At 33.2% G+C, this 17340-nt stretch overlaps 1 protein-coding gene across 18 annotated transcripts in view; it reads left to right on the top strand.

Moving 5' to 3' along the window:
* LOC124210972 (microtubule-associated protein futsch) overlaps nt 1-17340 on the top strand; it is a 122633-nt gene that overhangs the window by 102979 nt on the left and 2314 nt on the right. For 17 of the 18 annotated variants that reach the window (XM_046609495.2, XM_046609487.2, XM_046609489.2 and 14 more), the window contains 2 exons: nt 10700-11014; nt 12413-12664. In XM_046609495.2, coding sequence (XP_046465451.1) covers nt 10700-11014; nt 12413-12664 — 567 coding nt within the window. Of the gene's footprint in view, nt 1-10699; nt 11015-12412; nt 12665-15307; nt 16558-17340 lie in introns of those variants that run through there. The other variant, XM_046609500.2, reaches the window with a different exon arrangement.

Raw genomic sequence — 17340 nt, 5'->3', positions numbered from 1 at the left:
TGCAGTGAGTATTTTCTTCTACTACAAAACAAAAGAATTAAACAGAACAAATAACAGCAGCTAGTCTGTCTTGTTAGTCAGACTAACCTGATTTCAGAGTGAATCCCAATGCATTTTTTTTTTCTTCTTGGCAATATGGCGCCGATAATTGAAATCAGCTGATCCTTACGGAATGATTACGCGAAGATTTAGGTATAAAACTCTTTGTACAAGTTGTGAAGATTTTACTTCGTTACGAAGGTGTTAATACAAAGTGAAAATGGCGATGGTACCAAGTCTTATAATTATATTCTACTCTCTTACAATTAGAATGACGTAGGTATATTTTCTGCCAATATACGAATGGCATTATAAAGTCGCGAGTACTAGGTAGAATTCGATCGGTAAAATATTTCCTTGCAGTAAAAAATACGATCGTGATCGCATATTATTCAGGAGTGGTATTCGCAGCTGTATTCGTAACGTATTTCAAACCGGTCCAACAATCGTCGCTCGTTTCGTCTTCCTGCAGTCATTAGAGTTCATTGAAATCTGTTTTGACTCCTGTTCCTGTGGATTGAATGGTCGAAAATACCGGTTTTATTTTCGATTTTGATAACGGTTTCCGGTTCAATCAAATCTTCAGGACTATAAATAACGTACCGCTTATCTTACAGGCACCTATTATTTGCTCGTAAATATTATTACCTGATCGGTAATATTTGAGAAGCGTTAAATGGTATTATTTTGCAAAGGAAATTACTTTGAAAAACACTTCTGTTTGTCAGCTGTTACGATATATTAAAGATGTATCAGGTGTACAGTCCGCTCAAAAGATATTCCAAACGTAGAATTTTCTAAATGTAAACCGAACAAGAGTAGGCTGAAAATGAAGTTGATCGACTGGTTAAAATGTCCATCAAATATCCAAACCGTGATACCGTTGTAAAACCTTACTCTAACCTAGTACAAAGATAATCAATCGAGAGTTTGAAAAAAATCACGAAACATGCGCAACTTTGGAAACGAGGTTTGAATGTTTCTCAGCATAGTCGTTCGAACATTTCCAACAGAAGCTCGTTCCGTTTTTGCGGATAAAATTTTTTATTTTTAAAAAATACCCTGAAACCAGACGTGGAAGGAGGTACGCGGTGGCGGGGGTGGAATTTTTAAATTTCTGGACTTTTTTGAGCGGACTGTAGAGCCGACTCGCCTTCGAAAGCGAGGATCATCAGACCCTGGCCCTTAAAAGAAGCCTGCCGTCCCTAACCTGCCCCTAAGGGAAAACTGGGGACGATTGACTCCGCGGCGAAGGACTCGAGGGGAGCCAAAGACGCGTCGGTTGACTGTCCTTGAACCCCGGAGTGTCAGACCGGCGCGTACCGTTATGATTCTTACATCCTCCGCTCGAGGAGCCACTCATTGCTTCGAGGAGGAGGCAGGAGATTAGCTTCGAGGCTTCCTGCGACCTACACTCCCCAGTCACTCTTTCATTTAACGCGGTACCGAGTGCGACGTTTTTATTCTTCGACTAACCGACTCGACGACGACGCCAAGCCACCAACAATTCCGACGAGATACGCCAAGGTATCGTTTCAGAGCTCAAAATCTATCTGGGATTCGGGTTTCCTCGTGGTTTTTTTTTTTTTTTTGTTTTTTTTTTTGTTTTCATACTTTTCAACTACGAGACATGAATTTTTATCAGAAAATTATATACATATATATATATCCAGGGTATTTTTTAGATTCTCACTGAGAAAATTCTTATATCAACTAGAAAGATTCGCTGAAACATGTATCGTTAAAAAAAAACTGTTCGAACATTGTTGGAATTAGGAAAAAACGAGGTACGCGTAAACATTTTACGTTATTGCAACGGAAAATCAGCTTCTGAGGTTTACCGTAGTTTTTTTAGTTAAACAAGGATTCAACGTCAATTTATCGTTGCACGAGCATTAAATTTTCCCAACAGTTGCAAGAAAATCTAGCAACAGCGATCGTAATGAGAAAGAATTAGTAACGGATAATAGACTTTCCGGTAACAGCTAGAAAAATAATTTTCGTTTTCTACCTAGAACTGTATTTTTCGATTGTGGTAAAAAATGAAAATAGTTAAGGGCTGAACGGTAACCGGAACTAAAAATTTCTCTCAGTGTGGGAAATTTTCTTGTACACGTTGAAATTTGTCAAAAATTATTCATTCTCTGGGTGATGAGATATGTTTTTTTTTTTTTGCCTATATTCTATAACATTATTTTTAAGGTTTGTCAGTTTCCAGGCTACACTGGTTGTAGAAAAAACTTTCTATGCGAACTGTTTCACGTTCTTGGTATCCATTGTTGAAAAAATTCTCGGTAATTATCTTATCTCGAAAAATATTGGTTGCAGGAATGCAATACCGAGACAACAAGTTGTCATTTTTCATTAAATTTCCAATGAATATCTTAGTCGTATTTTTATCGACCTTACAAAGTTGGTAAACGTAAAACATATTTTTTTTTACCGGAACCAACCTTTTCTATTCTACTATCAAATATACACATTATTTGGACACATACATATATGTCTAGATTTTATTGCAGAATTTTCAAATCAGTGGCGGTCGATGGGATTCTAGAGTAAAAGAATAGAGACGATTCAAAATCATTGAAAATGAATACCGACGATCTTCTTGTTGAAAATATATTTGTGACAGTAATGTACCGATTGCTTTAGAATTTTAACTCTAAAACTAAACGTTACTTCTTGAACCAAAATCAGTTTAAGCCCCTTAATTCCAGATTACATAATATGCATTTTTTTTTTTTTTTCTTTGCTCCAAGTTTAAATAATAATTCAATCGTTTTCGAAATTACGGCATTTAAAAATCTGTCATCGTTTGTGAAATGCATTTTTTTTTCATCTGTTGCCACGTACTAAGTAAGTTTCAAATAATTCCGAGTGGCTTTGACAAAAATTTCCGTACACCTACGCAACTGTTGAAAGAAAGCTGCAACGTTTCAACGTAGATCGTAAACTGAAATGGATCCGTCGTATCCGTCATTCGAAGAGTTCGGACGTAAAGAAATTACAGAAAGAATTTCAGTTACGGTTGAGGGTAACTGTTTTCGATCGATTACGAACTGCACAAATCTAAATTCACGAATATCCGAATATCTTTCGATTCAACGTATTAAACGACGGATAAGTTCTGTGAAAGACTTTAACTTCCTAGTCGGCGATTACCGCAATGTCTAATAATAAGTAGATAAGGTGTGTTTAAAGCAAAGCCGCAATTCTGGCCATAGTGACGAATATCTTCGGCAAAAATGTAAGCGTGATATTTTTACGCACAGATAAGGAAAAAATAGTGACAGCTCAATTTTGCTCGTTGATAATATCGTGTTGGTATTATATTATTGTATTAAATAAAATGAAAATGTGATTATATATTTAGGAAGTTTATGTGAAAGTTTAACAATTTGAAACACCTGCGCCTAATGTATAATTCTTAATTCTTATGCGGAAGATCTGGCAGACTTATTCGACCTTCAAACGAACTTTCTAAATGACATTTTTAAGAGGAAAACATTCTAAATACGTCTTTTATAAGAAATTCTCCATACATTACCGGAAATGTATTCCAAAAATCCGAACCATTCTGTGCACTTTGAAGCTTACCGATCGAAAAATTAATATCACGGTGAATCACGGAGGTCGAGAATTGCAGAAATTTCCAGGTACCTAGATAGGTGATTATGATTTTATACTACAGCAATGAAGAATTTAGGACGAAATCGAAATCGAAATTTTTACAACTACTCAACGTTAACGTCCACCGCAATCATAGTTTGTAATTACAATCGTCGCGTGATCGTAGATCGTGAAAACTATACGTTAAAAACACTATAAAATATTAACATTGCAATTAGTTTGTGACTTGTGTAAAAAAGAAAGCAAAAAACAAAGTACACGAAAGAGCTGAAACAATCGTTAGTCGTCAAGAGAAAAGAGCGTAAAGTTTGTCGTTTTAACGAAAGAAAGAAATATAAACCGAAAACTTTGTTGATTCAGTTATTGAACGGTAAAAAATTTAATTACGACTCATCTAACCAACTTTTCGCGTATTTATTTCCTTGTCATTCTGTCAATCTCGAACGATGCCGCTGAAAGAATTAACAAAACCAAAAAATTGTTAAATAACGGTTTAAAATGTTACACCTAAATTAATTAAGTTGAATAATGTATTAAAATTTTTACAAATAACGTAACAAAATCGTGTCGTTTCTTCAATTTCGATAGATCGGCGAATCCGTTTCGTTGAGGCGGGAAAACTTTTCAAAATATTTCAACAAATAATCAAACTTTCTTTAAACAAATCTGCCGGCATTCGTTTTTCACGCTGAAATATAGATATTTCAACGAAATTCGTTGAAACCGTTACAATTTGTAAGTAATTTTATGAGAAAAATTGATAAACCGTTAGAAATTTACTTATTCTGGATAAATTTGTTGAAATATTCTGATTTGCTCAAGGTATTAAAATTGATTCGCTTCAGTTCCATCTTGGATTAAAATTTTCTCGTTTCCTGAGCTTCCGCCGCTTTTCATCGTGATAAAATAATTCATCGCTGGAATCGTTTCCGTCTTTTTAAGCCCGTCAACCGGCGTCCGCTTGACGCCCAATCGCTTTTGTGTGCGAGAGGACTAGTCGAGGAAATATTCCATCCAACACTCGCAATGTGCAAACACGTCCGGTTGCAAGCCGCTGCTTCGGCTACCTGTACAGGTGGACATCTACAGACCGCGTTGGAAAAGAGAATATTATTCACGAACGTCGGTCTTAATACGAGAAACTCGCAGGAAGCGTTTCGTTCCCTTCGTCCCATGCGTTTGCACTCATTGTTCGCAAAATGCTTATTATTGTCAACAAAAATGGTCTTGCCGTGAATAAATTTCACCGTTAACACCGTATATTCTTCTCGGAATTTCCGAGTAGAAACATCGAAACGAAAAAAAAAAAAAAAAAGTGGTACAACTTGCGTTGAAAGTGTTGAAATTGTTTGAATAAACTGTTTGAATCCCTCTGGAAAAATAATTAAAAAAAAAAAAAACCGGAATCACATTTCCGTTCTGGCCTCAAAATAATCGTTTCATATCGAGGCATGTCTGTGAATTTTTCTGAAAAACGGCATTTTTGAGATGACTTAAAAAAAAAAAAAAGAATATTGGTAAAAAAAAATTTCGTCTTTTTTGGCGGAAAAAAATCAGAGTTGGCATGGAATGCCCTATATAGACAATCCGCCAATCACTGTGTCCTAGAAACCTATTGTGATATACTCCTCTTGTGAGAAACGATTTTGCCACTCGAACAAAATATTTTGCAAACATTTTTTTCGATCCGTACCACGCGATTTAATTGAATCTGTCAAAAACTGGATCATTGTTACAATATAATATCATGAAACAGGAATTGTTTCTTAATTGAAATTTTTTTTTCAATCTCAAAGCAATAATTATTTCAATCATACTATTTTGGTATTTGAAAACGCCTCTCGGAACTTCCCTTCAAGGCCTCTGAAATACTTTTGTCGTGTATCAACCTGCTCGATTGATTTTTTCAATTTTTTTATCACGGGATTTCAAGCGTCAAAAGGACTTTTTGTAAATCTAAATCAATCTCTAAAAATGTTCGAACACCGTGGAAGTAATCGTAATAAAATTAGAACTGACGAATTTTTCATACATTTACTGAAAAATATAGTGAAAAATATTTTTCCACCGGGGAAACTTAACTACCTCAACAATTAGTTCAGCTGCTTTTGGTGCGACTCGATTTCTATACAGATTTTTAGTGAAAATCGACCCGTCGCGGCGTCGACGAGGTTGTCAGGTAATATTTAAACGACAATCGATCCTTGAAATGCCGTCTATTCCTCACTCAGCAATGACGAAACTGATAAATATCGCTCGACAGTGAAAGCCGAACGGAATTTTCAAGTTATTATTAGACTCAGACTGTCGCAACCATTAAAAAGTATTATGCATGATATAATATTATTCCTTATCGGTACAAGGAATTTACGAGACTTAAAATTATTTCACCGACACGATTGCGACCTCACTTGTTACGAAACACCAAATTTTATTTTCTATTTCGTTTTCCACTCCTTCTCCGAATTTCGAATAATTTTTATCATTTTTGCGAGTTATTCGCAAGTTTTTTTTTTTTAAACCTTAATTTGCGGAATTTCAATCTTAATCTGATTGCACGTTTTTTAGTTGTGTACGCAATTCGCTTACGTTTCTTTTGTTTATGATAAAGTTTTCGTGATATATACGATTGTGATTCAAATTTGCAAAAAAAAAAAAAAAAAAAACAAACAGCGCGTATAAACAATCTTACAATATTCATCAAGCAGTGCCAGTGTCGCCCTGCTATTTACCGTAATCGCGTTGTAATCCGAGAATTAATCTGCAGGACTTGTGCCAATTTTATAGCGTCAAGCTTGGCGGATTGCTGAGCCTGTTAATTGCCTATCATTAAAAGACATTAATTCGTCCCTCGGTTACTTAATCGAAGTTTTAGCCTAATGAAAACATACGATGTGAAAACTCCCATAAACTTTGACAACGTTTCTGTAAAAACTGTTATATTTTTTTAATCTTTTTTTAGAAAATATTCTCCAAACTATAATATTCACGAATATTGTTTGACGATTTTCCTGATATTTCTGAAAGATTTTTGCAAGAATCTTAATTCAATGTTCAGCGGAAATCAAGTTTCTACAATTTTTTAGTACGCATCAGAAAATGTTCGGAAGATTTTGAATCTTAGTTGAAAACTTGGTCTTGTCTTAAAATTGGTGAAGAAAAATTGAGTAATGTATTCGTGTAAACGAATTCAAAATATACTGATTAATGATGGTTCATTATTCCAACAGACGTACGTACCTTTAATATATTTCTGCAGCAATTGGAATAGAACTGTAAATTCACGAGGTAACGTGAAAACGGTAATTGTTCGAGGAGTAATGAAAGAAGAAACGAATAAAAAAAAATAAAAATACGAACACTGAAATTGACTCCACGATTCGCACGTGCTACTTGTTTTACGTTTGATAGAAATATGTTTACAGTTAGTCATACTTCAAATCGTAAAATAAGATAACCAATCGTCCTGCGATCGGTATTAATAAGATGTATTATCGTTATAAATGAGAGTCTCGATCCCCGTCGTATTTTTTCCTCTCTCAAATCTATTCCATGCTGTCAGTAAAATGCCGTTATTTTCGATACACCAAATATTAATTGTTTCAATAATTTTTACCTGCACTTGATGAATTGATTTACTGTGCAAATGACGTGATATTTCAATGGTTAGAAGAATATTTCATAATGTTTCTTCGAGAAGATAATATGTTGCAGGAAATATTTCAAGATAAACAGTTTATTGTTATTTATCTGAAAATTTACACTCGACGTTATTGTGCGTAATGTACAAGCAGCTGCTTGAAACAGTTTACGACCCTGAATTACGGTATATTTCTTTTCTCGTCGTGAGAGTTGCCATTTCTCGTACCATTAGGCAACGCCATTAATGAGTGTAAATTTTACGAGAAAAAAGTATATTTATGCGAAGTGTTGAGTCTCAGTGCCGTCGCAACGATTGATAGTGGGAAAAATGTACAACGCATCCGAAACCTGAATTAGTCTTTCAGTTTTATTTTAATTTAACCTCATTAACGCGACCGCTGTTGATTTGATCAAGAATAAAGACGTATGATTCTCCGCAAGGCTTAATTATTTTCTACATTTAAATACAACTGTTTTATTGACTTGTTCGAAAAGTAATAATCATTTTCAAAAATTTTCACGATATACATTTTTGCTTATCGAAAATTCTTGAAGCACTGAATTACCTGAACTTAAAACAAAAATTACTTCGCCACGGAACCCGTTTTATCACGATTGCAATAAATATTTGAATTCTGTATTATTTTTGAGAAAGATTGAATTATTATAATGATGTCTCAAGTTTCAAGGTTTCAAGAAATTCTATATAAAGTTTCTGGAAAGTAATCGCATTCTTTCGGAATCGCATTTTTTATCAAAAATATGACAAAACTTGAGAGTTTTAACGTGTTTGTGTATTTTTGGCTAAGTCAATTTCGTGGTAAAAGTCTGATAAATTTCTAGAAACGATTCGATTTTTTCACAACTTCATTCTGTGTCACAAATGGTAAGAAATATGATTTCAGGTGACAAAATCTGATCATATCTGTAAAAGAATATTATCAATCTAACTGTAGTTATGAAAATTTTTCAAAAATTATCAACAAATATTAACTCCCGGTGAATGAAGAAAATACTTCAAAACTTTTGAGTCTACCAGTTTTTGGATAATGTAATCAACACTTTGAGAAAAAAAAACTTGATTTTTTTCCGATTCCTTGAAAGCCTAGAAAACTTTGAAAAAGTATACAGACAAAAGATGTAAAAAACAAATGTTCACACGGAGGGTTAAGGTTTAACCATAAATCTTCCAAAATTAATTTTTTGCACACAGATATTTCGAAATAATTCCTATAAATTATTAAAATTTGTGAGAAATAGTTAAAAAAATAAAAACAAAAACCGTCAAAAGTTTACTGTCGTCCGAATAAATTAGTAAGAATTTCTGAAAGTTTCTGAAAATAATAAATAATTATCGCTAAATTTTATAGCAGCGTAAAATCTCAACATTGGAGATATAAACCACACGAGTATAAAAAGCATGATATAGTACTTCTCTCTTCTGTGCCGCAAATGGCTTTACATTAGAGTAGAATAGTTCGTATTAATTTACTCCCAAGCATGACGTCTCGTCTCATTGTCCGTGTGCTTTCTAATGTTTACTGTTCCATGAAATGCGGAGATTCCTCGAGTGCGCACCTTCGTAACTTAATTTAACACAACCCTTCTCACATTGCATTGCCATGTCGTTTATACTTGGTAGTAAATAAACATCACGTTGTATTTGTTCCTCAAACTTTCCATGTCAACTGGGTGAACCAACTTTTTCCCGCGGTGTCTTGTGTCGTCTTAACGCTTTACAAGGCGCCCTTCTTTTGTTACTGAAAACTTCACTCAATTACCTTTTGTTATCCATGAAGGGGAAAAGTTCCTTTCCATGTTTTTGATATTTTTTCTAATATTTCCTGAAATAAATTTTGGTAGTATCGCGGATGTTTCCGAGTAAACGCTGCAGTATGTCGAATTGCCTACCACCGGGGGGAACAAATATCGGTAATACAGGCTCACTGAGTTATCGGCAGGCAGCACGTCAAAGTCCTTATGAGTGAATTTGAACTGCCCGTATTACCAACTTGTTTCGATTTCGTCTAGCACTTGATTCGTTGTTTATAACCACGGAATCACGTTGAAGTGAGTATATGACTTGACTTGACTAAAGTGACAACAACTTGGTAGGTCCGTTTTACCGACATCTGTTCCCCTCAGTGGCAGGCAACCCAACATAATGCTTCAGCGTTTACTCGGAAACACCATGTAGAACATTATGTGAAGCGTAATGAACTTAGAAATTGATAAATAAGAAAAAGAAATCGTCACAATTTTCAGGAAAACAATTGAGTTGTTGATAACTGATTGTGAGCTTTTTTCTTGCGAGAACTATGTTTTTTTTTCAATTTATTTATTTATACAGTCGTCGTCGCTTTGTCCCAATTCAACTCGATTAACGTCGGTTGCACTCGTCGTTTGAACGCTATTTTTACCGGACTGTACACCTGATAGATCCTTAACTGTACATAACCAGCACGACGACACGTCGTGCTGGAAAGACTGTTAAGTATAAAATAGTGCGACAACTCTTCTTCCGAGTTGACAAAAACCTGTATAGCAATCACGGTTATCCAACCTTATTGCAGTGTTCTATCGCGGCAGAAACGAGATCACCGCCTTTTATTCCACGAAGTTGACCCAGTCAGTTCAAACATTCCTCCATTACCTACATAAAAATATAACCTACAATTGAAACGCTTCAACGATCAAAGACCCTCGTCATTATGTCTTGTAAATTTTTCCCCATTCTTAGAATAACCTTATTTCCTACAGTACACTTACATGTAACTGATTTTACGCTAAATCAAAAGAGATATCCACTAATCGTCTCATCTTTTTCTTAACACCTTCAACCATTTTTATAACCTTGTAATAAAATTTTGTTTTATTCTGCTAAAAAAAAAAAAAAATCATATGTGAAACCTAATTATCATCGAATCTTCGGTATAATATCTCGTTGATCTTTTAATGAACGTACTTAGAACATTCTAAATCGAAGTTGAATTATCAGAACAAAAGAAAGACAAATAAGGTAATGTAATATGAAAACAGAAATCGGATAATTTCGATGATCGAAAATTTGAAGTCATGAAATCTTCACATATCTACCTTTCACAATTCGTATTTTAATCTCAGATATGAATACGAAGTAGAATAAAAAAAAAAAAAAAAAAAAAAAAACAACCAGTACCTGGATTTTGAATCCACGATTCCGTTGGAGGAAAAGAAAAAAAAGTTTGGCTTCTTCGAAAAATCCTGCTTTTGCGTTCGAGGTTAATTGCCCTCACCTATAATCAACTATAATTAACGTGTGATAACGTGTTATGATAATTTGGGTTATAAAATATAAATAATATAAATGGTAGGATAATTAATCGTGGTATATTGGGATGCTTAGATGGAGTCTCCAGAACGTGAAATCTACCGCGACCCGGAAGTCATTCGAGCTGACGACAGAGTGAACGAGGTTGTCCACACCGACACGGCGAGGAAGATGCTGTCGATATTCAGACAGATGGAGGAGAAGGCTTCGAAGGAGGATTTGCCCGACGGTCCAAAGCCCTTGAAGCGTTTCACACCACCGCCTGAGGACAAATTCGCAAAACCAACGGCGTCCGAATCCGAGGATGAGGAAGACGAGGAGGGCGAAGAATCCGAGGGCGTCGAAAGCGGCGAGGATCGCGACCCCAACTACGTTCGGGCTTCGGACAAGGTTCGTTTCGACGTTTTTTCATCATTTTTTCAACGTTTATTAATTTTTTTTTTTTTTTTTTCGACTAGTTCTTCGACCCTTCAGGTTAGGTTCAGCCAAAAATTTGCGCTCGTTTTCCCTCATTTTTTCAACTTTTAACACTTTTTTTTGCCCATTTTTTAAACCTTGTCTGGTTGAATTTCGTCGTTGACTCGTAATTTTTTATCTCGAAATTTTATAATCACTTATTGCTTATTTTATCAAAATTATTTATCGTTCCCTGGTTCGATTTCGTTAAAGGTTCGTGCTAATTTTCCTGCATGTTTTCAACGTAGATGATTTTTTTCCTTTTGCCAATTTTTCAATTTACGCACTTTTTACCAGAACTTTTCACACCTTGTTACGTGTTTTTTCATTCGGTCAAAGATTTGTAATTTTTTTCATGATTTTTTCACTTCATTTTGCTGCATTTTCCAACCTTCTTTAGGATAACTGTTTTATTTTTCAGGAAATGCACACGAATTTTCTTTTGTAAAACGATGATTTCAAGACTACACCGAGAAGGAAATTCTGATTTTTCTATACCTTGCAGAAGGAGTTACATTTTCATTTCACTAATTTGGACATATTAATTATACGGGTTTCTTTGTGGAGTATTGTTACGTAATTTTGAAAAAGGCTAGAAAAAATCATGGATCCAAAAATAAATATACACCGGGATGTATGAGAGGGTCGTTGAATTCGAGTCAAATGTTGAATAAAATTTCGAACACGATGACACGAGTTTTTGGAAACTTGAAAGATGCAAAACGTGAAATGACTTATCGTTACACTTGCACGTTGGAAAGAAATCAGATTGCATACGCGAACGGCAAAAAGTCTATCACGAGTACAATATTAATTGAAATAAGCAAATGTTTTCACTGCCAACGAATCTATTTACATAGGCTTAACATTGTAAATCAGCTTTCACGTAAATCATGTTGGAAATGCATGAGAGAATAATATTACTGCGATTTCACTACCTCGACAAAGTATCGAACGTTATTCTCAAAATAGTACAATACTTTGAACGGTCAAATGGTTTTTATGCCGTTAGAAGTGTTCGAAATTTTTTTTTTTTTTCACTCAATTCGTTGCTGATACATGGATTATCATATTTTGAATTTTTAAGTCTTTAATGCAGCATCGACCAGGATAAATACAACATTTTGTTAATTCTAAATCTCAGATTCATGAGAAATATACTAAAATGTTTAATCTTCGAGATTAGAAATTAGAGGGAATGTTTATCGTAAATTTAACTTTCAACGGTATATTTTTCTGTGTTTTCTCTTTGCGACCTTCCTCAAATCGAATAATTTTGTGCTATTAAATCGCAGCCATTATTCTAATTTAAAATTTCTTCACTTTCTTCAGGTAGAGGACGAGTTCTTGAAACAAGCTCAGAACGCAGCCCGTGCAAAAACGCTGCGCGCGAAATTTGAACAGTGGGAAACGACCGACGAAAAGGTGACCAGTCATCACGTAGCTGAGATGGAAATTGCTCAGGGAGCCGGCGATCAGTCAAGCATAGAATCCGCCAGCAGTCTCCGAGCCCGGTTTGAATCCCTTGGTTCGCAAACTCCAGAAGTACCGCGTACCGCGAAGGTCAAGGTCAACAGATTTGTGGTGAGTTCACGTTACAGATATCGATAAGTATTATACACTAAAATCAATCTTCCCATCCTTCGCAAATTGTTGTCACAATTATCATAACGGTTAAGAATTTTGTTAATGTTTTTTCAAACAAAAATCAATACCTTTTCCAATTTCTTTCATCTCTAATCTCTGAAATCCGTCATATATTATGATCCGATCGAAATACTGTAATAATTTCTATACAAGATTTGCAGAAAATAAAAACAAACGTAATTTTCGTAACAAAGTTCGTATACTGTACGAAAAATATCAAAAGTATCTGTTATATGCCGAGGAATGACGTGAAAATACCGGGTCACTTCGTGGAAAAGTTGCATGGGAAATTTAACATAGGGTGTGATCCCCATATATTTATACAATTCAGGGCATATTTTATCAAAATCCGCCTGCACTTATGCAACCCAGAGCGCATTTTATGAAAATCCGCCTGCATTTATGCAACCCAGAACACATTTTATCAAAATCCGCCTACATTTATGCAACCCTGGACACAGTCTATCAAAATCCGCCTATGTTTATGCAATCCAGAGGACATTTTGTCACAATCCGCCTGCATTTATGCAATTCGGGATCCATTTTACACCAAATCCGCCTACCCTTATGCAATCCAGGGTACGTTTAACCTGTATTTACGCAAGCTGTGGTACATTTTATCAAAATCATGCGATTTAGGTTGCCACATTTTACCGATCTGTACTTTCGGTTGCCAAAAGCTGGTGAATTTCGAAAAATTTACTCTACTTTAAATTGCTTGTACAATATTTCCACGAAATAACCCGGTATAATATTTCCAATTTATATACAAACGAAACATATGCTTCATATATAATGAATATTTAACATTTTAGCGTCTCGCTATTGTAAACAATGACTAATTATTGCTGACAATTTTTATTTCGCTTATAATTGCAATTAATATCCTGTTACGCATATACCTATAGGATAAATACTATTTGCATATTATTTCGTTTGTTTGTGGCTTGCGAGCTAACATGCAGAAATTAACTCCGAAAATGAATCGATCCGACTTAATTATCGTGTACTACTTAATTGTTTTCTTTTTTTTTTTTTTTTTACACACCTCATGCTTAGAGGAACCAGGTATAATTTAATCTTCTATAAGAATTCGTTTTATTCTTGAAATCATACATACTTCGTTTATTATGCTGCACAAAATTAATATAATTCACTTTCTCAATCCTGTGAGTCATTTACCGTTATTTTATATTATACGTATAATATATGCGTGTTTATGTACACAATAAATGTCGAATATCATCTAATGCATGCTTTGATTTTCGTATGAAAAAAAGATACAAATATTTTCTTCTACGTAAATAGATTTCTTGGTATGTTTTTGCTCACTTATTTATGTCTTCCTCTTTTCGTATGTTTATAATTAAACCAATGACAACGTAAATTTCTTAGCGTCTTTTTTTAGTAAAATTTATTAATATTTTTTTCACCCCTTTTCAAGAAAAAACTGTTCGATACATACCTAGGTGTACTTTATAAATTAAGAAAATCGTGCAATGCCTATTTTGCTTTTGGTTGTTTGACTGTGATTGACTAGTATAGAATGAGGCTACGTCTTGGCGCTATCGTTTTATAAACCCTACTGACAATGTTCGTGTGATAAATCATGAAATGTAAATATATGTATATATAAATATATACATTAGCTATACACCAGATCAAAAATCGTATAGTCGAATTTTTAGTTGATGTATGATTTTTGATCTAATAGATCTGATGATTCGTGCGTTTGTAATCTATTATGTAATTTTTTTTTAATATCTTATCGAAATTGTAATAACATCTTATGATTTATCGCATAAACATTTGCAAAAGGGAATCTGTCATATTTCCAAATGTAATATATAACTTTCTTACGAGCAAAAACTTTCTCACAAAATTCGCCAGGGCATAGTTTCATTTTAGAGTAAATTTTTCTTCGCTAAAAATTTATACTCGTTAATAAATGTTGGAAGATTAAACTTTTTTTTCTCATTTGTTTATTAATTTTTTATTTATTTACTTACGTACTTAAGAATGATTTTACCGTATGTTATGTCAATTAAATGTCCTCAGTGTCATAATCGTTACGTGTTACAAATTTTACTGTATTAAATCAAATTTCACCTATCGATCGTTTGAAATTTTTTCTCTCGTATACTTCACTGTCAGTAAAATCCATATAATTTATCTCAATATTTATTATATTTTCTCAAACTCTCCCCGTAAATATTTTTACGAATTCGAAAAACAGTGAAACGAATTTAATACACTCGCGTTTGTAACATTATCATAACGAATAATTGTTGTTTTGTGGTTTGGCATGAAATATATATGTGATTATTTTTGGCTTTTATTCATATACTTATAATATGATATGTTTTGCATTTTGAGACTGCACTTATATATATATATATATATATATTTACATATGTATATATATATGTAGATATGTATTGGAATGGAATGTTGAAATTTTAATTTCGTTTCTTACCTTGAATATTAATAATCATAATTACAATATTATTACTAATAACAACAGTAATGTTTTACGTGCAAAAAATAATCACAATGAAATTCTATGCAATTTCCACACAGTAAAAACATCAAGACTGAAAGGTGCCCAACGGATTTGCCAAAGAAGAATTAATATACGAGGAAGAAAAATTATAATATAAATAACCACCTCATTTAAATTCTTATATACTAGATGAAAAGAAAAAAAAAAAAAAAGAAAAAAAATGATAAAGAAATATTAATTATGTTAAATTATATGTATGTAATAATTATACAACTATGTTTTAATATTATGTAAGTTATACACATAATATATCGTTATAGCTGGGTATACATATATATACATTCATACATTATATATATTGTTGGTTATAAACGTTTAACTGTGTCATTCATGGCCTAAGGTATATACTTTGAAGTAAATTAAAAATGACGAGATATACAATGATTTTTATATGTATGTAAAACGGCTATAAAGGAAAATATATAATGTATGCATAACCTTAGGTATAAATATGGATTTGAAATATAAGACTAATCTTGCAATAATTTAATTTATAAACAGTTGATTGATATACTGGAAAAAAAGCAATAGCCACCTTTTATTATCTGCTATTTATAATTATATGATACTCGATCAGGGTGCAGTTTAAATTTGACTGACATATGAGCGGAAAATGAGAACAAAAATCAACTTTGGTGTCCTCGAAGTTCGTTGTACAGAGAAAGCCTCTCAAGATCAATAAGGATTCATTTCGATAATTTATTAATTAGCCATTAAAGGTTTTTAATCTGTTTTGTAGGTATTTGTCTTTTTCTTTTTTTTTTTTTTTTTCATTTCGTTTTTTAAATATAGTACCAATAGAAAATAGTTCAATACTTTTATCATTAACGTGACGCGTTTGTTTTCTTTTATCGCCGAAACAATTCTAAAAGGACTGATATTTGAATGTATGCTTCCCGGCGCAGTACGAACAAAACGGGAGAAATGTATAAATAAAAACTCATTCGGACGTAGGACAAAAAAAAAAAAAAATTTTTTAGCAGCGGCACTTTTTAACATTTTACAAGATACAAAAATACACTCTACAGGGCCTTTTTTCTAAGGGGGTTATATTATAATATATATTATACATACACAGACGAAAAAAAAAAACTAAAAAAAAAAAGAAAACAACATTATACACATTGTAAACTTTCAATATTTTGTATATGAAATGCGTAATAATTTTAATCGATTTATACGTATAATAAACAAACACACGTAACGCGCAAGCGTGAATTTCGTACGCAAAAAAAAATAAGTAAATTGAGATAAAAAAAAAAAAAAATGGATTTTCTAATCGTAGACCAATACCTAATCTATTTAATTATATTGGAAACAATAGAGGGTTGGAATGTGTACAAAAAAAAAAAGAAGAGGAAGAAGAAAATGAAAAATGTTATTTCATTTATGTCTATAGAATATTGTAAGAATTGTACGTATAACAATTAGGAAATTATGAGGTGTGCCTACGACTGCTGATTAATGAACCTGCGCGTAACTTGTTACAGTTATATGTTACGCAAAAGATCGATACAACGTTATAATTACATCCGTTTTTGATCAAGCAAAATGTCAAATTGCCTTCCACACATCACGTAAACGGGAATTTGCAATTTATTGTACGATAACTCTTTGCCAAGCATATTTTTCCACAGTTATAGTTACTGAATCGAGTAATCCTGATACCAGCAGGTACATTACAGATATTTTATCAGAACTAACCATCCGCAATATTTACATCAATCTTGCTACAATATTTATTGTTGATTAAGATGTCATTCGCTACATATTATATGCAATATAAATACATGCTGCTTCGGTAATCAAAGTTGGATTTTTTCCATAAGCTTATCTGTAAACCTGCTGTATTAATCGGGATATTAAGAGATTGCAGCAACAACTTTCTAGGCATAATATGTAACGAGATATTTATTTGTTATAATACACGTATAATACTTATAGGTTCTCATAAATATACGTATTAGATGTTAAATTATTTGATTGTAATTTGTTGTTGATTAGTACGAGGAAAAGAGAAAAGATAAGAAGTTTAACGCATAACAACAAA

The sequence above is a fragment of the Neodiprion pinetum genome, chromosome 2 (genome assembly GCF_021155775.2).
Source record: "Neodiprion pinetum isolate iyNeoPine1 chromosome 2, iyNeoPine1.2, whole genome shotgun sequence".
Taxonomy (NCBI): domain Eukaryota; kingdom Metazoa; phylum Arthropoda; class Insecta; order Hymenoptera; family Diprionidae; genus Neodiprion; species Neodiprion pinetum.
The sequence above is the reverse complement of the archived record's forward strand: the minus strand, read 5'-3'. Positions and strand labels throughout refer to the sequence as shown.